The sequence below is a fragment of the Corythoichthys intestinalis genome, chromosome 22, assembly GCF_030265065.1.
Source record: "Corythoichthys intestinalis isolate RoL2023-P3 chromosome 22, ASM3026506v1, whole genome shotgun sequence".
NCBI lineage: Eukaryota > Metazoa > Chordata > Actinopteri > Syngnathiformes > Syngnathidae > Corythoichthys > Corythoichthys intestinalis.
Genome location: NC_080416.1, coordinates 12,853,103 through 12,873,172, shown reverse-complemented (window position 1 = coordinate 12,873,172; position 20,070 = coordinate 12,853,103). Strand labels below are relative to the sequence as shown.

General features: G+C 38.6%; 2 protein-coding genes across 5 annotated transcripts in view; one reads left to right on the top strand and one right to left on the bottom strand.

Moving 5' to 3' along the window:
• zgc:63863 (uncharacterized protein LOC393372 homolog) overlaps positions 1–5,861 on the bottom strand; it is a 158,742-nt gene extending 152,881 nt beyond the window's left edge. For 3 of the 4 annotated variants that reach the window (XM_057827724.1, XM_057827723.1, XM_057827725.1), the window contains exons 1-9: positions 5,654–5,861; positions 5,300–5,354; positions 4,990–5,120; positions 4,842–4,922; positions 4,588–4,774; positions 4,275–4,376; positions 3,764–3,905; positions 1,781–1,965; positions 1,565–1,674 (exon numbers count right to left, since the gene is read on the bottom strand). In XM_057827724.1, coding sequence (XP_057683707.1) covers positions 1,565–1,674; positions 1,781–1,965; positions 3,764–3,905; positions 4,275–4,376; positions 4,588–4,774; positions 4,842–4,922; positions 4,990–5,120; positions 5,300–5,354; positions 5,654–5,711 — 1,051 coding nt within the window. In that variant the 5' untranslated portion in view covers positions 5,712–5,861. Of the gene's footprint in view, positions 1–1,564; positions 1,675–1,780; positions 1,966–3,763; positions 3,906–4,274; positions 4,377–4,587; positions 4,775–4,841; positions 4,923–4,989; positions 5,121–5,299; positions 5,355–5,653 lie in introns of those variants that run through there. The other variant, XM_057827721.1, reaches the window with a different exon arrangement.
• Positions 5,862–6,176: 315 nt separating this feature from the next.
• Positions 6,177–19,342, top strand: dgat1a (diacylglycerol O-acyltransferase 1a). Its single transcript, XM_057827518.1, has 17 exons — positions 6,177–6,787; positions 7,463–7,550; positions 8,308–8,348; positions 8,414–8,499; positions 10,446–10,498; positions 10,678–10,783; positions 10,858–10,986; positions 11,072–11,146; positions 11,207–11,310; positions 11,404–11,442; positions 15,272–15,313; positions 15,394–15,438; positions 15,923–16,035; positions 16,113–16,178; positions 16,239–16,326; positions 16,996–17,058; positions 18,379–19,342. Exons 1-17 carry the CDS (start codon positions 6,519–6,521, stop codon positions 18,517–18,519), a joined length of 1,548 nt encoding a protein of 515 aa, XP_057683501.1. The 5' UTR covers positions 6,177–6,518; the 3' UTR covers positions 18,520–19,342.
• The last annotated feature ends 728 nt before the right edge of the window (positions 19,343–20,070 follow it).

The following is a 20,070-nucleotide window of genomic DNA, read 5'->3' as shown; positions in this document are numbered from 1 at the left end:
AATAAATCTAAAATGTCATTAAAATTTGAACTATTACTGACATCAATATCCAGACGGTTTGGCATTTAGAGTGACAGAGACAAATAAGTACAGGCAGCTTCTCTCTCTTCTCTGTGACTGTCACCTTATGCTTAGCTATTATCAGCTTTTAGTATAACAGCACTCATGAATGGAGAGTAGACCCTTGACACTGCAGGAGAAATGATGCCGATAGTCCGAACCTCCAGATTTTAATTCACGGTATGTTTTAGAACATGCGTGACTGTCTATGTGAGCGGAGGACTCACCCGACCCTGCAGCGGTGCGCTATAGGCACTTATGTAGAGGGCAGACGGTACAAAGTTGAGCGTCTAACGTGTGGAGTGGACTAAACCATTTTCAGAGAAGGAAGGGGTGAAAGAAATATTCGTATACAGTGATACCTCAGCTCACCAACGCTTAAGCTCACGAATTTTTCGCCTCAAGAACATTAAATTCGCGAGCATATAGTCTCTGCTGACGAACTAGTTTTCGGCGGACGAACCAATTCACGCGGTCGAAAAGCGCCACGAGAAGCTGACGCACGGTCACGGCGTCCCAGTTCGTCCCCTCACTTTCGTTGAGTGCGGACGTGGTTTGTGTTTGATAGACATTTTGGACCATATTGAGTGTACTTTTGCTATTATGGGACCGAAAAAGAAGGTGACTCGTGTTACCAATTCGCCCTCGACTGGTAATTGGCGGTGCTTTCAGCTTCCCACCGTAGTGAGAAGTGGACCGGCGAGTCATGTTGGCTCGTTGTCGTCGGTTCGCCCGATTTCCTCTCCAGAAAGGTGGCGGCGTGCATACAAACACCCAGAGGCGTCGGATGGCTTTTTGTGGGCACTTTTATGAACAACCAAAAGCATGTGGGGGGCACAGCACTGGAGTCTACGCTAACTGCGCACTTTGCCGGTAACACTCTCCTTCCAAACAGTAACTCCCTCCCTCCCTCCTCCTCCCACTCCATTCCATCAAGCCATCAACTACCATCACAAAGGTAAATAAAACGACTTTATTATACAGTACAGTTTATTTCTTTAATTATAATACAATAGCACATTTATTATACATAAAATAAGGTATATTTTTGTGTAGTTTTAAGGCTTATTTAGTAGAAAATTATGTTTTATGGGGACCTGGGAACGGATTATTCTCATTTTAATGGTTTCTTATGGGAAATAAATGTTCGGAAGACGAACTTTTCGCCTTACACACACTTTCTGGGAACCAATTATGTTCGTGAGCTGAGGTATCACTGTATTTAAATAGCACATTATTCTGCAACTAAAATGAAAACTGAATAGATTTTACTTTGAATTAAGTCTACAGCTCCAAAAATATTTTCTGTTTACCAAATTATTATGAGGAAACAGCTTAGTTAAGGGTTCGAACGTGTCCCACCTGTCCCCCCAGGGATATCCACCCTTGATGAATGGTGTACAGTGATGATGACGTCAAACTGTTTGGCTTGAAACGTTACATTCTACAGTTTTGTTTTGTTTTTTTACTTCGAATAAGCCTTCTTTCAAGTCGCAATGATTACCTCGTTTGGAAGTAGTAGATGTCTGAGCTTTGGTGAGACGCTGAAGAACCGAATCCGGTCTCTGTTGGAGTGTCGAGAGCTGAAAGGCCTTGAAGGTACTTATAGACAAGCTGGAGAACAACAAAATAAACTTATAAGTCTTGGAAGGCTTTATACATGGACATTTTTGATGAGCTCATACGAGGGTACAGTTAAAAACTAGTGGGCGCTCATCACCTTTTCCGAGGGTGCATCGCTACTCGTTTAGCCAGCAAGGCGGGAGGGTAACATTGAAACAGGTCTTGCGACTGGCCAATCAGGAGTTCATACGGGAGATCTTGGGGAATTCGCGAGAGGAGGTGGTGCACCATGGCCATATCGCATTCCGTTTGCTTTACTTCCTTCTCTCTGTGCAACACGATCTGTTGACAAGATAAAAATCCCATTGTACAAGTTGGACTTTTGAGCGAGCATTTAAAAATGATTCACTTTCTGATTTTCCTTTTAGCTTTTTTATGTTTGTCACTACAGTCCCTGACAAAAGTTTTGTCGCTTATCCATTTTGTAGAAACAATTGCTAATAAACATTTTAATTATTCAATTGGTTTCAGAAATTGCTTATATGAAAGCTAAGACCCTCCCAAATGATGCTGAATGTACAAAAATATTTTTTTTTCACTGAAAAAAGATTGATCATTTAATGAAGACATAAAGGTCAAATTTTGGCAAGACAAAAGTTTTGTCGCCTACAGAAAGTAGTGTGAAAATTGAACAAAAAATGTACTTCAAATACAAAAATATGTTACATAACATAAGCAAATTAAGTAGTGGTGTTGTGAGATCCAAACTTAATATTTTGAATGACTTCCATGGGCTTGAAGGACTGCATCCATGCGGTTCGGCAAGGATTCATACAATTTATTAATGAGGTCATCAGGAGCATCAAAAAAAGCAGTCTTGCATGCCTCCCAGAGTTCATCAACATTCTTGGGTTTCGTCTTCCATGCTTTTTTCTTTCATCCTACCCCAGGCCTGCTCAATGATGTTCAAGTCTGGTGACTGGGCTGCCCAGTCCTGGAGGATCTTGATCTTTTTCCACTGCAGCAGAGCTCCACGAAACCTGGTCACCCGAAGTCCCTGTGTTAACCAGAACAGTCTGTCGAATTCTGTCTAGAAATGGCCTCCATGGTCGAATCAGTGCCCAGACACCAGCATTAAACAAAAGACAATTAAAAAAACCGTGTGGCATTTGCCAAAGCACACAGCCTGTCATAAGGATGGATGCTGGAAAAGTGGCAAATGGTGGATTTTTCAGATGAATCTTCCATTGAATTACACCACAGTCACCGCAAATATCACAGGAGACCTACTGGAGCCCGCATGGATCCAAGATTCACTCAGAAAACGTTTGGTGGTGGCAAAATCCTGGTCTGGGGTTACATCCAGTATGGGGGTGTGCGAGAGCTCTGCAGGGTGGAAGGCAACATAAATAGTCTGAAATATCAACAAATCTTAGCTGCCTCTTAAATTCCTAACCATAAAAAGGGCCAAATTCTGCAGCAGGATGGTGCTCCATCGCATACTTCAATCTTTACGTCAAAGTTCCTCAAGGCAAAGAAGATCAAGATCCTCCAGGACTGGCCAGCCCAGTCACCAGACATGGACATCATTGATCATGTCTGGGGTAGGATGAAAGAGGAAGCATGGAAGACGAAACCCAAGAATGTTGATGAACTCTGGGAGGCATGCAAGACTGGTTTCTTTGATGTTTCTGATAACTTCATTAATAAATTGTATGAATCCTTGCCAAACTGCATGGATGCAGTCCTTCAAGCCCATGGAAGTCATACAAAATATTAAATTTGGATCTCACGGCACCACTACTTAATTTGCTTATATTATATATTTTTGTATTTGAAATTCATTTTTTGTTAAATTTTCACACTACTTTCTGTAGGCGACAAAATTTTTGTCTAGCTGAAATTTGACCTTTATGTCTTCATTAAATGATAAATCTTTTTTCAGCGAAAAAAAATATTTATTTTTGTACATTCAACATCATTAGGGAGGTTCTTAGCTTTCATATGAGCCATTTCTGAAACCAGTTGAATTATTAAAAGTCAGGTTATTAGCAATTGTTTCTACAAGATGGATAAGCAGCAAGACTTTTGTCAGGGACTGTAGTTTCTAACAAGAAGGCAGGAAATGAGGTTTGCTTACTGTAGCAGCGAGGTAGATGGGCATCATTGGGTGTGAAGCCAAGAAGAAGTCGTAGAGTCTGAGTGTGTGTTTGAACTCAGAAAGGACGTGTCCATACCACGTGATGAGCCAGGAGAGGGCAAAGATGGTTCCCACCTCAGCTCTAGTAAAGAATATTAAAATAAATAAGTGAGGTACGGTAAAAACTTTTAACGCCACGCTCTTTGAGAGAATTATTGAGTAGGAAAGTTGTAGGTGCAAGCCAAAAAAAATCGCTGCTTAAAATAAAAAAGGCTGACTTGAAGTGTCTATTTTAAGACTTTTTTTTTATGCATTCTGGCATTACCTTTTGTTTCATGTAGTATAACCAGTTGTTTGCCATTCACAGGTCAGTACTATAACGCCCTCTGGTGGGCTTATAAAAAACTATTTATGGGAATTATAGGCTGACCATCTGTGCTCAGTCTTGAGTGCACTCAACCTTCCACTAAGTCACCTGGGATGGATAGAAAACAGATGGCTGGATTTGTACCTGATCAAGAAATCGTGCAGTTCTTTGTCCACTTCTTCTACTAAAGGCATCAGGTAGTTTAAAATATGCTTGGTGCTGTCCATTGTTGGATCCATGAAATCCCTGGAAAGGGAAACAGAATGCAACAAAATTGTAATTTTTAACAGTAGCGTGGAATGCAGTGGCAAATTAGTTCATAAACAATTGTGTTTGTGGGCAAATTTATGAAAGAAATGCTTCATTTTTACTTCAGTTAACCAATTCCTCCAAACATTGGTGACATTCAGTGCTAATATTGAAACAAAGTTGTTTACGTTGAAAAAAAGTACCCTACCTGAGATGATATTTGGATAAGGTGTGCAACATAGCAATGGCCATACGCTCCCCTACAACAAGCAGCAGTGTGACAGCCACATCGTGGTAGCCCTGGTAGTAGTTAAGCTGCGGGTTACACCTCAAAACCTCCAAGATGATGTCCACAAGCTGTTCCTGAAGCACGGCTCGCTCAGGAGGAGGCATACCTGAAAGAAACGAGCTGTAATTGCACGCTGCTCTTTTGACTAAGTAGAAACAGTTAAGCAGATGGACCTTTCGGAAAGCGCTTCATAGATCTGCTGACATCCAGCACCACCTGGTTGTAGTCCTTGTGGTTCTCCCTTCCATCTTTCCCTGCAACATATTATGGATTATGCCTCACATTCCTTTCAATAGTACCCTGTTTCAGCTCCGTACTAACCAGGCTTATATGGCAAATCGTAGGCATTGATGTTGAGCAGTTTGGGCCACACTTTCCTGCGAAGTTCATTTGTAAGCAGTCCTCCTTTAGTGGTCGTGGCCCTTCTCAAGGTCTCAATGTCCACTGGATCACTGTAAATTGAATGGGACACTTGATGGAAAATTTACTTTATATTTGAAATGAAATAGTTGGGTGAGTCTGATCAAACTTTAAACTAGTATATATTATTGTCACCTGCCAACAGTATTTCTGAATATGTGTCTGTTTATTATTTATTTTGAAAAATGTGTAATGTGCCATAATGTTGTACCTGTTTAACGCTTGGTGAATCTCAACTAACTTCTGTTGCTTCCCACAGTCCACATCTGTGAATGGATTGATAACAACGAAAAGGCGTGTTAGCAAGAAGTCCTCGGATCCAAAAGGTTTGATAAACACATTTTTATTCCAGACTCATGCAATTTTGAGTGATTAAAAATCAACCATCTATTGGATGATGCCATTCTGCCACGCTGGCAAACACTTATAATCGTGAATTTACGTGGGTAAATTACGATATAATTTAACTGTAACCACGTATGGGAACTTAAATGGACGGAAAAAATAAGCTTTTTAATGTGTCCACAGTGTAAACTTGACATTCCAAGCTAGTTTTTCGACTTACCTCTCGTGACAGGTACATGATTCGTCCCACTTAGTTTCTTTCTCTTGAACCTTTTCATCCCCTTTTAAAATCCCTTCATCAAAAATGAGTCTGCGTTCTGTTGTGAGCGCACATAAATAGCTATAATAGCGTTTAAAAAATCTTTTTAACAATACCAACGGTAACTTCTCCTTGCTAGACAGCCGTGTCTTTCAGTGAGACAACCTACTATTAGTGAACCTCATTGGACAAAACTAACATGTGACTATAAGATTGAATACAATTGGCTGGTTGGGAACAAGGGTTTCGTCAAGCAAACGTGTTTGTAGTTTTCCATGCTTAGTGAGAATTTTTTAAAATGTTTTGGTGACTTTGGAACACTTATATGTTTAGAAACTTCTCCTGTGAATATTTAAATATTATATTATTTTGAGCACACCAACAAAGGTATTAGAAAGCATTTAGCCAACGAAAGCGTTATCGTGCTTTGAGTCACCTAAATTTAGGATCTACTGACATCTAGTGGTGACTTGGCAAATGGCAACCAAGAAACGAATAGCCAACAATTATTTTGCAGAACACCAATTTTAGCATTTACTGTGCCGATGTTAAATTGTCGTGTGTTGATTAGTAATTGGGTGAACGAGGAGAAGCCACTCGAAAAATAAATTGAGAAGGGGATGTATGCTGACATCGGGCAACCCGTTGGTTAATTGCCCCTCGAGCTTGATAACGAGGTTATGAATCACGCCTCCCATGCTTCAGCGCGTACACTTCTTCTGGTGACTTGGCGCTTGTAGCCGCGTCACGCGTGTGGTGCGTGGGCCACCGACAAGCTAAGGACACCGGTGGCATGTCCGGGGAGATGAACACTGCGTGAACCGGGATGAGTGACCGAGCCGAGATGAGAGGGCCCGGAGCCCGACAAAGGAGGACGACTATTACTGGCAGCGTCAAGCAGCAAGCCAACGGCGGCAAGTCGCACACTAGCGCCGTTGGGGACAAATCAATGCCGTATCCTGGGAGGAAGACCGAGGTAACGGCCAGGCGTCTTAATAACAACGACGGAAAGGCGGCTAGAGAACTGGGCCAGCAATCTGCAGATAAAAACAGCACGCCGGTTAGTCCAGTGGACGAAATAAGCGAGGGACTCAGGTAACCTTTGACTACTGACACCACTTAACGATTGGGCATTTCCACATTGACAATACTTAACTCGCTAGCTATTAAACTATCTAATTCAATCTCCATTACGTTGGATTTTCTAACACGAGTTGTGTAGCTAAATTTCATTCACATTTATTTTATTGTGTAAATTATGTCAATGGAGGAAAAAAAAACTAGCGTGCCTGAAGGCAGCATGGGCAGGTGTGTAGCAGTCATGCCATTCTAAAAACAAATGCATAAAACCTCAAATGACCTCTTATGAAAAGCCAAAAAGTAACCTCATTGATGCTCATTGGTGATGGAAACTGTTCCATTTTTGGTAAGAACTTTATTACATCCTGTGGTTGCATTTTGAAATACTGTTTCATGATGCGTTATTGGTTCTCAACAGCAATACATGGTATGCAATTCTCTTTTGGCAAGTAAAAACATGCACACTTGTTGCAAAATGACATTTTTTTTTGTGTTTTACACACTCTTGTTGCAAAATGACATTTTTTTGTGTTTTATCACACTGAACTTCAACATAAAATCCAGGTGTGCACAAAGTATCCTGCGGGCAAATATGTGCCCCTTCTGTTCTTTAACACATCTACGTTTTGAAATGTTTTTTCATTTGAGTGTTTGAAATATCTTGAGTTTGTTCCCCCTTTTATGTTGCAGCTGCCATGTCCAGCAGGAGTCCCTTCTCAGCTCTGCCAGTGGCTTTAGTAACTACAGAGGAATCCTCAACTGGTGTGTTGTCATGCTGGTGAGTTCAGTGCAACATTTTCCTGAAGGGTTTTGGAGCTCAGGTTGTTGCCATCATATAATCGAATTAACATGTATTGTTAACAAGGTTAGGTTATATGTTGTAAAAGTAAAAAAATAAAATTGCACCTCATGTGTTTATACACACAGGTGTGTTCTCGTCTTTCCATCTGTGATATCCTTGATCCTAAAATAAAACACCCTCACTCTATTAATAGAGTAAGGAGTCAATTCTTTTGTGAGAGACCCTTTTTAAAGGATTTTGACATATGGTGATACCAAAAGACTGGTCCGTCATATGTTGAGTGTACTAAAGTTGCTTTAATCTGTACAAAACTGCTTAGCGAAAGTCCCTATTGCGGCATCACTGTTCCTCAAAATGATGACACGATGATGACCTTTGCTGTCCTTGCTAAAGGTTACTAAAGCATTGGTCAGACTGTGTAGCGAGTAGCGCAATAGTTGCATCAGAGCTTGATGAAGTCGAAATGTTTATTTTCTATGGCTTTTTTTGTGACTCAGCTGCCCTAAGAATGGAACTTGTAATGGGTTTTTGTGAAGTGCGGTGACATGTTAACACACCCGTGCATGCGTTATTGGTTGAAAATAACCATCGTAAATGTTTATCAGCTTTTGAGAGCACTCCCTCGGCCGCACCTTGACCTTTTTTATTGAGCGTGACGATAATAAACACCCACACCTCAATAACGGCTGTCAAAATATCATGTAAAAATCATTTTTTTGCCACCTCTTCTTAGGTGCTGAGTAATGCACGCCTCTTCCTGGAGAACATAATAAAGTGAGTTGATTATTTTTTTCTTTCACTTTCTGTACGTTGTCCTAAACAGCTGCCTTCTACCCCAGGTATGGTATTCTGGTAGACCCCATACAGGTGGTGTCCCTCTTCTTGAAAGACCCTTATAGCTGGCCAGCTGCCTGCCTCATTATTGGTATGACAATTTAACTCCATTATTGTTGTTTTGACAGGGTTTATGCAGGTTATTAAAAAGCATTAAAAGTCATTAAATGGAATTTGTCCAAATTCAGGCTCTTAAAAGCATTAAACTAAATGTTTGAGACATTAAAAATTATGTAAACTCGACGGTTACAAACCTTTTTGTACATAATTTATTTGAGTTGTCCGATATTATCAGGTAGCCGATAATATCGGCCAATAAAATAATTTTAAGATGATGTCAGATCATTTTGACATAGGTTTTTCATTATCGGTTTTGGGCCAATATGCGTGTTGCCTTCAAAGTGAATGTAGAAGCCTTCCTCCTTTGTACAAGAGCTGGCCACAGCTTAGCACAGCAGTTATGCTTATCGACCAATCTGTGTCTTCACGCTATGGTGCTTTGGATTTGCTATGTGAGCAAACCATTTCCATGCATGGTGTAAAAATTAAATGAACAATGAATGATTGAAAAATAATGAATTATAAACTAACCTTATTCACTGTACTGAAGCATAGACTTCATAATGATATTGACTGGGCGGGGAGCCGATTAATAGGGGGCCTATCTCCGTCAAAGCTGACCGAGTGGAAACACAGAAAAAGAGCTTTTTCTGTTGAAATTTCTTGTGAATAAATGCCCTCAATTCTTTATAGATATGGACGTAAAACAGTCTCGATTCTTTGTTAAAAGAGCAAAGAACCGGGCAGTTAGCATTTATTGTACGTTAAAATGTCGAAAGTGCTGCTAGTCTTTTAAGCTACTGTAGCGCCGCCTTATCATCAAAGAGCTATTTCCGTTGAAAATTCTTTTGAATAAATGCTTAAATTCCTGAATTATTTATAGATATGGACGTAAAACAGTCTCGATTTTTTGTTAAAAGAGCAAAGAACCGGGCTGTTAGCATTTATTTTACGTAAATATGTCGAATGTGCTTTGGCCGCCTTTTTTCCGTTGAAAATTCTTTCGAATAAATGCTTAAATCCCTGAATTGTATATAGATATGGACGTAAAACAGTCTCAAATCTTGGTTAAAAGCAAAAAAAAATGTGCAGTTAGCATTTATTTTACGAAAATATTACGAACTATGACGCCAATGCTGTAGCGGCTCCATTGATTTTTTTCACAACGTTTCAAAATGCATGTGTGGTCCGAAAAATACAATAATTACCTTGAATCCTCGAACAAATCACTCCTGAGACAGTCCTTCCTGTTTGTATGCGGTACAGCATTTGTACTTTTTCAACCTAAATCCGGCATTAGATCGCACGCGTGTTTGAGAATAACTCCTCTTGATGTAGGCAGATGTAACCCGTCAATATAATTATGAAGTCTATGACTGAAGCTGTATGCCTTTGTTATTTTGAGCCAGAAGCACAATGTGATCTATATGTAATATGGCAGTGCTTTATTGGCAATCTGCACTTGCACTTGATCCAAAAAAACTGATGTGCACTATTTTGATTTTAACATAAAGTGATGCAATATAAGCACTTTTTCAATAACTTCTATTGAAGTTTTTATTTTTTACAGAATGCTTATTGGAAAACCTTGAAGTTGTTACATTTATCATTATTAAAGTATCCAGTGGAGCATGTTGAGTCCACGCCCGCATATATCAGTATCTGTTTGATATCGTATCTGATTTTTGGAGTTTGGTAGTATCAGGATATCAGTTATTGGTTAAAAAGTCATTAACGGACAACTCTGCTTAGAATTTGTGTGTGTGAAACCATCTGCAGTTGGGCATGGTCATTAAATTACTTTAAAGGGGCCTGTAGAAACCCTGTTTGAGTCATGTTCAAAAGTTGCCTTGAAGAAGAGTCTTTGTCCCAAGTCCATGCATCTGTTTTGAACAAGAGCTGTCCTAGTCATAAACTCAAGTATTCCTGCCAAAGTTCACACGTGTTTTTTCTGCTTCCCCTCCTTTGTTTCTCCAGTTTCCAACGTTTTCATATTGGCAGCTTTGTATACAGAAAGACGTCTCGCTGTGGTGAGACCCTGTGCATCCTACATATTGATATCAATGTACCTTTAACTCATTGGCCGCCATTGACGACGTTAGACGCCCAATCCAATTTGACTGGATTGGAAGTCTATGACCGTCAATGCTGGCCAATGAGTTAATGTTTTTTTTTTTTTTTGCTTTTTTTTTTTGTGTGTGTTTTCAAGGGAACTGTGTCCGAAACCATCGGCTTGATTCTTCACATATTCAACCTGACCTCACTACTGATTTTTCCTTCCGCAACTGTCCTCTCTGTCACCTCTATTACCCCTGGTAGGTAAATGAACATTGTTTCTTCATCTGAAACAGGAATTATCTTGAATAATGTAAGTTTTTGTCTTTGTCAGTGGGAGGAATTCTTTCCTTGGGAATTTACACAGTGCTGTTCCTCAAGCTGTACTCCTACCAGGACACCAACAGGTGGTGCCGCGAGATCAGACAAGCCAAAGCCAAGAGACTGACCCGCTCCTACTCATGTGAGTGCAAATTTTGTGAGACCTCAGATCAGCAGGCATCAATTTTTACACAAGTGTACTACAACACAATACTTGTGATTCCCAGGCCCATCTGTGGCTCAGTCCAATGGATCAGCAGTGCACACAAACGTGTCCTACCCTGGGAATCTCACACACAGAGGTGAAAACATACTTTTTCTTGTTTTGGAATGTTGTATGCAATCATATTTCTTGTCCCCAGACATGTACTACTTTGTGTTTGCCCCGACACTCTGCTACCAGCTGAACTTCCCACGCTCGCCCCGGATACGCAAGCGCTTCCTCCTCAGGAGACTCTTTGAAATGGTGATGTTTGAAATGTTAGAATAAACAAAAGCACTGTTTTGAGTGAGAATTATGAAGCTGAATTATAAATGTGTCTTCTGCTTCTTCCTATAGTTGTTTTTCATGCAACTGCTGGTGGGGCTAATACAGCAGGTATATACATTTTTTTTTTAGATATAAACAGAGGTGGGCAGAGTAGCCAAAAATTTTACTCCAGTAAGAGTAGTGTTACTTTAAAATAACATTACTCAAGTAAAAGTAGCCATCCAAAAAATGCACTCAAGTATAAGTAAAGTATTTGGTGAAAATACTCAAGTAATGAGTAACATACTGTAACTAGTGCTGCAACGATTAATCAATTAACTCGAGTAAGTCGATTAGGAAAAAAAGCTTCAAATAAAATTTTACTTCGAGTATTTGTTTGATTAAAGTGAGATTGTAATGGTTTGTTTTGAAAATGTTTGCATATACTTTTATTGATTTGGATGGATACACTGCCCTCTTGTTGCAACAGTGCATATGATATATTTTATTTAACATGGCTGAATACAGCTGCTCCCTGTTAAGACCAACATAAGCTAAGTTTTTGTTTGTGATAGTTTTTTAATGCATTCGTAATTTAGTTTTGTAGGGATATTTAGCCTTTTTTTTTTTTTTTTTTTTTTTTTTTTTTTTTGTGGGAATATGTTTGAACGATTTGTTAAGAGCATTGTAAATTTTAAAAAAAAAGTTAGCATTTTATCGCATTTAAGCTAGCAGACTTTTGCTATGCAAGTTAGCCAATTGTTCTTTTGTTGTACTTAGATCCTCATTTATTATTTTTTTATACCGTTTGAGGCTAAGCTCAGGTATTTATTTTTTTATGTTCCTAATCCAATTGTTCGAATTCATAGCAGGGTTTCCCCTAGGATTTTTTGAAGCAGTTGTGGTGGAGTCGGACAGCTTTACCATGTTTTGCCCCAGCGAAATGTCATCATATCATATGGCAAATGAGAATTTTTTTCTCACTTTTTTTCCCCAAGAAGAACTATAACAAAGATATATTTAAAATATTTCATTAGCCAGGCTAATGTTGTAGCCCTCAGCTACGGTACATGTACGTAAAATGCGTAGCTGATTACAGCTCGTTTCCCTACGCTACGTAATAGGACTTTTTTTCTCGTAGCAATAGTACGACTTACATTTTGTAGTCCAGGGGCCGGCTACCCGAAATGTTGAGCCATATTTGACCGAAAAAACTGATACAGTGCGCCTGGAGCTGCAAAAAATTAAAAGCCTTGTATAAGCCTTATAATGAAAGCGACACAGGCTGTATGTATCGATATTAGCTACATTAGCCTAGTATCAAAATGACTAAGTTGGCAAGTTGGCTACAAATACATACTTAGCCTTCATGATTAAATGTTTATTTTCCCTGCAGTGGATCCTATTGAGAATGACGCCCCACGTGATTACTCAGTTGTACGATGCCGCCTCAAGGTTACCTTCATTGCAGTATTAATGAACTGAACGAATCTGTCATGTTTGTCCTCCTACAGAAACCATATTAAAACAAAAAATTAGGGCTGTCAAACGATTAAAATTTTTAATCGAGTTAATCACAGCTTTAAAATTGTAATTAATCGCAATTCAAACCATTTCTAAAATATGCCATATTTTTCTGTAAATTATTGTTGGAATGGAAAGATAAGACAAGATGGATATATACAGTGGGGAGAACAAGTATTTGATACACTGCCAATGGGAAAACCCATTGGCAGTGTATCAAATACTTGTTGGCAGTGTATCAAATACTTGTTCTCCCCACTGTACATACAACATACTGTACAAAAGTACTGTATTTGTTTATCATAACAATAAATCCACAAGATGGCATTAACATTATTAACATTCTTTCTGTTAAAGGGATCCACGGATAGAAAGACTTGTAGTTCTTAAAAGATAAATGTTATAGTTACAAGTTAGTAAGTTTTTTATTAAAACCCCTCTTAATATTTTCGTTTTAATAAAATTTGTAAAATTTTCAATCAAAAGTAGAGTTATTATAATAAGAATAAAAATAATAAGAATAGAGTGACCAGAGTCTGAGTAAGTTTTACGTGTATTTTGCATAGCTATTTTGATTTGGAATGCCAGTTCTCTTTGCATAGTTGTTTAACTATGAGAATACGACCGACACTTATGCCAATAAACGGCGCGGTCCAATGAACGCCTGTGTCCACTCGCCTTTATAACATATATATCTCTGTACGTATATTACCCAAAATACAACAAGAGACACACAATTGCCATTAAAAGAAAAGTAAACTTACAGAAATATGTGTGAAGCACAAATATCACAATGCAACAGCATAAACGTCTCACAACTACTAATTCTCCCACTATTAGGAGGAATAACATTAGTATGGAACGGCGCTGCCCCCAAGCGGCCGGTGGCATTCTTTTCACTTTTAATGTGCATAAACGGCGTCATTGTAATCCAGGGGTGTCCAAACTTTTTGCAAAGGGGGCCAGATTTGGTGTGGTAACAATGTGGGGGGCCGAGCTTGGCTGACGTCCTTTGCGTAGAACAATATTTTTAAGCAAATTTTAGCAAGCCATTCTGTGTCATATTTGCTTTATTTTTTTTTTTTCCCAATTAATAATTTCAACAATCTCGCAACTAGCCTTTGTGGCGTTGTCTTTCAACTCTCGGGGTCTTGCCAAATACTGCTGCTGTAAAATTTAACTAGCTTCAAGTTGCTTCAATTTCTCGCTGCATATCTTCCCAGTAATCTTGTCGTACATGTCAGCGTGTCTTGTTTGGTAATATCACCTCATATTGAACACTTTAAAAACAACGACTATCTCTTTGGAAATGTTTCCAGACACAGTTGTTGCGTATTTTAGTGAAGAAATAGTCCAATTTCCACCTATCCTTGAAGTGTTGGCCATCGCAGGAAGTAAAGGGTCACGCGGGGTAATGTTGCTTAGAGTGCTGCTGCCTTTTAGTGGGTTAATGAGGAGCAGCATTTAATGTGTAAGCGACTTCATATGCTGGTAGCAGTACTGCTGACCAATTTATTAAGTCTGTGTGCGGGCCAGACGTTATTGATTTTATGACAGAGGCTGGGGGCCTGATGAAATTTGACCACGGGCCGCATTTGGCCCCCAGGCCGTTCTTTGGGCATGTCTGTTGCAATCTGTTTGAGGCAATGCGTGAGCGGGTCATTCCGTGCATGCGTCGATTGTGTCAAATATTTTAACGTGATTAATTAAAACAATTAATTACTGCCCGTTACGCGATAAATTTGACAGCCCTACAAAAAATATATTTCCCTCTCCCATCTTTTTCTATTTTCAAAAATCTTTTAAAAAGCTCCAGGGTGCCACAAAGGCAGCGCTAAAGAGCCGCATGTCTATAGCCACGGGTTCCAGACCCCCGTCGTAGTCCCGTAGTTCTTTTTCCCTTTATTTATTTTTTATTTATTATTAGTTTTCCGTGGTCAATCGGTGACAAATGAACACTGGGAGAGATATTAAAATCTGCGCTTTTGAGTCATGTTGACGGCAGTATTTTATGTCAAATACTTATACTATTTTTTACTGTGCTCTAAAGACGCCACGTCATTTAACAGGCCGTCGTGATCATAGAACGGCTTGAGTCTTATTGGTATTATGGAGTCATGTGATTATTATTGCGACGTATCATTTGTGAAACTGGTTGAGCCACTGTTGGCGTCTTTGGCAAAAAAGAAAAAATTGCAATCTAATATGTAGAATAAAGAGGAGTAGTGTTTCTTCACATATTTACTCAAATAAAATTAAAAAGTATGGCTTAGTAAAACTACTCTAAAGAAGTAAATTTTTTTTCTCGAAAAGTTACTCTAGTAAATGTAATGGAATAAATGTAACTCATTACTACCCACCTCTGTATATAAACAAGCTAACATGAACTCATTACTAAAAATTTTAATAAACGTGATCCATTTGTGTCTTGTAGTGGATGGTTCCAACAATACAAAACTCAATGAAGCCGTTCCAGGTGGGATGATATCATAGTGAAGTAAAAAGACAAAAGCTTGATGTTATGCGATTTGAGTGACAATTGTTTGTCTCACACAGGAAATGAACTTTTCTCGAATGGTGGAACGTCTGCTAAAGTTGGCAGTGAGTATCAGTTTCAGATTGTGTGAATGTGATGGCAGCTGTGGTGAACAGCTGGTGAGTGTCACAATGTTTAAAGAAACGCCAGAGAAAAAAGTGTGCAAAACGATGCATCCGGGGGCATGCCAGACAGTATTTGTGTCTGTCTAGGGAGTGTTATGATGTGTTTGACACAACAGAACCAGTCTAATGTGTAACATGAACGACACGTGAGTCACACATTGTCTTCAGGGACACGCCAGAGATCACATGAGTTTAATGTGTTACAGCAGCCATCAAGGAACAACAGAGTGACAGGATGCGTTCAAGGACGAGGTGTAAATTACATGTAATGCAGATACGAACAGCTGGGAAGTGACACGAAGTGCTCAGGAACACAAAGGGTTGTTGTTGGTTTTATGTGTGTAACGGCAGACCACACAAGGTTCAGGGACACTACGTAAACTACACATATGAACCGTAAGTGAACTTTTTATCTTCTCCACAGGTCCCCAACCATTTAATCTGGTTAATCTTCTTCTATTGGTTCTTCCACTCGTCCATGAATTTCGTGGCTGAGCTGCTGCAATTCGGGGACCGGGAGTTCTACAGAGACTGGTGGTAATGAGAAACAATAAAATGGGTTATGATAACTAATATACTGTACAGCCAAACGCATGCAGACACTTTTTACACAGGAACTCTGAGAGCGTCACCTACTTCTGGGCCAATTGGAACATCCCAGTTCACAAGTGGTGCCTGAGGTGAGCAGAGAGCATTTGGGGGAAAAAAACAACACTCATTTTACAGTTGCCATTTTGTAGACATTTCTACAAGCCGATGTTGAGGAGAGGTGTCAACAAACTAGTTGCTCAAAGCGCCGTCTTCCTGTTGTCTGCCTTTTTCCACGAGGTAAAAAAAAAATCACGTTTTACCGTATTGGCCCGAATATAAGACTGTGTTTTTTTGCATTGAAATAAGACTGAAAAAGTGGGAGTCGTCTTATATCCAGGTTGTAGACATACCTATTCACGACGCTAGATGGCGCCAGCTATCATTGAAGTGAATGCTGAACTTGAGTAATGTTCTGTCATGACAGATCTCAGCTACTCTCAAGTTTAACCAGTTTGCATTATTTTATTGCAATGTTTTTCCTTACTCAGATTTGTTTCAAGACTAGTTACAGTTAGACCTCACTTTGATGGTTAATGCAGTTATTGCAGTTTTGTTTTTTTATCACAATAAATTGGTTTATTTACATTTCAAAAACCAGAAGCCCTTCATTTATGAATGTGATTGCACTTTAGTTTTCATATTTAAATGTTCAGATATTAAGATTTGAATGAGGCAAAATAACATGCTTTTTCTCATAAATATGTAATGTTGTTATAATCATTTGTTTCAGATGTATTGTAATTATTTTCTGTATAAAAATTAATTTGGTGTTCAAAAAGTCTTTTTTTCAAACTTGAGTCCTGAAAAAGAGGGGGTCGTCTTATAATCAGGGCCATCTTATATTCGGGCCAATACGGTAATTTGAATTTCTCATATTAACCCATTTGTAATGACTGTGCTCTTCAGTATTTGGTGAGCGTCCCGCTGAAGATGTTCCGACTCTGGGCCTTTATGGGCATGATGGCTCAGGTAGGACAAAATGTTGGCAATGCATGCTGAAGATTGGTATTGTTTATGTACTGTAATTTTCAGACTATAAGTTTCACTTGACTATAAGCCGCCACCGACCAAATTTTTTACCCCTAAAGGGAATTTGTTCATAGATAAGTCGCTCTGGACTATAAGCTGCAGCTGTCGTCACAGTATTATTGGAAAGTTACACCAAAAGATATTAACCGATAACACTTTATTTGACAGCGGCATCATAAGACTGTCATAAGAGCAAATGAAACACCATGAAGCTTTGAACCAATTGACTGCAAAGCTTCATTGCTTCAAGAAGCTTCATTTGGCCATCACTGCTCCCTTGGAGGAGACAGTCAACCTCTGCTGCCACCTGCTGTCAAAACAGTTGTCGTCCAACATGCCTCCTAACATGCATTGCAGCGCTAAAGATGTAAATAACAATTAAAATTCATGTTCTGTGCTATTTCTTCAGTTACTGTTAGTTATTTCATTAATTTCTAGTTTATGGTAGTTAATAACACGTTATTTGACAATGGTGCCATCAGACTGTCATAACACCATCCTATAGTGGTATGAAAAAGTATCTGAACTTTTCGAAATTTCTCACATTTCTGCGTAAAATCACCATCAAATGTGATCTGATCTTTGTCAAAATCACACAGATGAAAATACAGTGTCTGCTTTAATTAAAACCAGTCAAATATTTATAGGTTTATAGGCAGAAAATATTAAATGTGATGGTTCACTTATTTTTCCCTCTTCTGTCATTGTTTGCATACTATCCTCATTAAAATATGAAAACCTATAAATGTTCGGGTGGTTTTAAAGCAGACACTGTTTTTTTCATCTGTGTGATTTTATGCAGAAATGTGATAGGTTCCAAAAGGTTCAGATACTTTTTTCGTACCACTGTAATTATGACATGACACTGCCATGAGCATTTACGAATAGTTATGACAGATGTCATTTTGTGTCATCCGGCAAATTATCTCACTTTTGAATGGATGTAAAAGATCCAAGCTGGACATAATAGAGTTAGTGACATAATTCGCCGGATGACACTTAAAGACATCTGTCATAAGCATTCATTTATGCCCATGATAGCGTCATGTCATAATTATGACGGTCTTATGGCAGTGTTATAACGCCACTGTCAAATAATGTGTAGCCTATTAACCCAAATAAATCAACAAATAAGACACACTGGACTATAAGATGCAGGATTCAAAATGAGGGGAAAAAAGTAGCGTCTTATAATCCAAATATTTCGGTACGTCTTTGAGTGTACTTTCTCTTAAAATATCTCCATTTTGTTTTCGGCAGGTTCCTCTTGCTTGGTTCGTCGGGCGCTTCCTGAACGGTATCTACGGCAACGCGGCTGTTTGGATGTCGCTCATCATCGGCCAACCTGTGGCCGTGCTGATGTACGTGCATGACTACTACATCCTGCACTATAGCACATAACATGGAAGGACCAAACCGATTCGAAGTTGTTGTTTTTTTCTTTCAAATGAGTGGCCAAAGATTGGGGGACATGAAGCAAAACGTTTTCTCAACTAGCAATGCAAGGTTCAAAGTAAACTGTGTAATAATACATGACTTCTCTATGTTTTTTTGCCTTTCTAGTTTTGTGTAAAACATGCAATAACATGCTATCCTTTGTTTCATTGATTTGCGTGGTGGTTGAACAACCAGCGATAGCTTCAGCACTTTAAAGAGATGCATGCACTCAACTTGAACTATATTTCTATAAATGTTTGTATTTTTGTCCTCCGCTTAAAACAATTAAACCAGTTTTCCCCCAACCTTTACGCCAAAGCACATATTTGACATTAGAAAGTATATAGTGTTCTGGCAATACATAGTTGAACAAAGATTATTTATAATGATTTTTTTTTTTTTTACATGGTTGGTGAAATCAGATTATTTTGGCACTGGTTGGGATGAACTGAAATGAGTTGCTTTATATTAATTTTTTTGTCCAAATGAATAACTGGTGGCACTGTCCTTTAATCTGAAACATTTCAGGGAACGTTGTGTGAAATAATAAAGAAGCAGGGCTGGTATTCATTTATAATAAAAGAAAGTGCCTGCTTGTTTTACAGTTGAAAAGAGGCCAAATAATTTGTACATTTGGTTCACCAATGGAGATTTAATAGCCATTTGTGAAGTATTTCATAAAATATGCACGAAAAGATGTAGCTTGTTAAACTGCCTTTTAAAAACAAACATGTCAGTTGAATGTTTTGTGTATTCAATTCAAATTAAAATGTTTTGGTAATGTAAATAGTTGTGTTTCATTTGTTAAATGTAACATCCTCTTTTTTTCTACATGCTCGTTCAATGAATGACTTGACATTTTGAACTAGCTGGCATTATTTAACTTTCATTTTGTCCGGTACTTAAGAATGACGTCATATACATTAGAGCGTTCTGGGATTGTCAAGACAATGTTTTTTAAATGGATACATCCGGGTTTGTCACAAAATTAAAACAGGTTTAGTTTTTATGTACTGTTTTTATAAAATGCATTTCTTTAAAAATGTTAATTTTATTGGAAAGGAATCTTTTTGAAATTGCATGTGCATGTGATTACTAGTAGGTCAAACTACATTTGTACAATACAGAAAAAACTAATTTACAATTAATGTGTTTAACTCATTGGCTGCCATTGATGTTAGACGTCCAAACAATTTAAATTTACAACTAATGCGTTTAACTCTTCGGCTGTCACTGACCATGATAGACGTCCAATCATGTAGGCTCTTTTCATCCTTCTGCTGTGAATTAAAATGTATCACTAGTAAACGTCAAATCCATTTGAACTGGGTGCCAGCCCTCTCAGTACAAATGGATTGGACGTCTATTGTTGTCAATGACAGGCAATACGTTGATCTAAAATAGAAGCTATGCGTTGTAAAATGCAACATTTTAAACCACATCAGACGATTTATGCGTTAGACAAATACTCTATGAATTGTCTGTAGAGGAGATGTAAGGGATAGTTTAACATAA

What these genes read in the sequence shown, in the direction of transcription:
- dgat1a (XM_057827518.1), top strand. Translation starts at nt 6,519, where the DNA reads ATGAGTGACCGAGCCGAGATGAGAGGGCCCGGAGCCCGACAAAGGAGG. An exon ending in TGTCACCTCTATTACCCCTG is followed by an intron (nt 10,784 to 10,857) that starts GTAGGTAAATGA and finishes TGTCTTTGTCAG; the next exon opens with TGGGAGGAATTCTTTCCTTG. An exon ending in AACGTCTGCTAAAGTTGGCA is followed by an intron (nt 15,439 to 15,922) that starts GTGAGTATCAGT and finishes TCTTCTCCACAG; the next exon opens with GTCCCCAACCATTTAATCTG.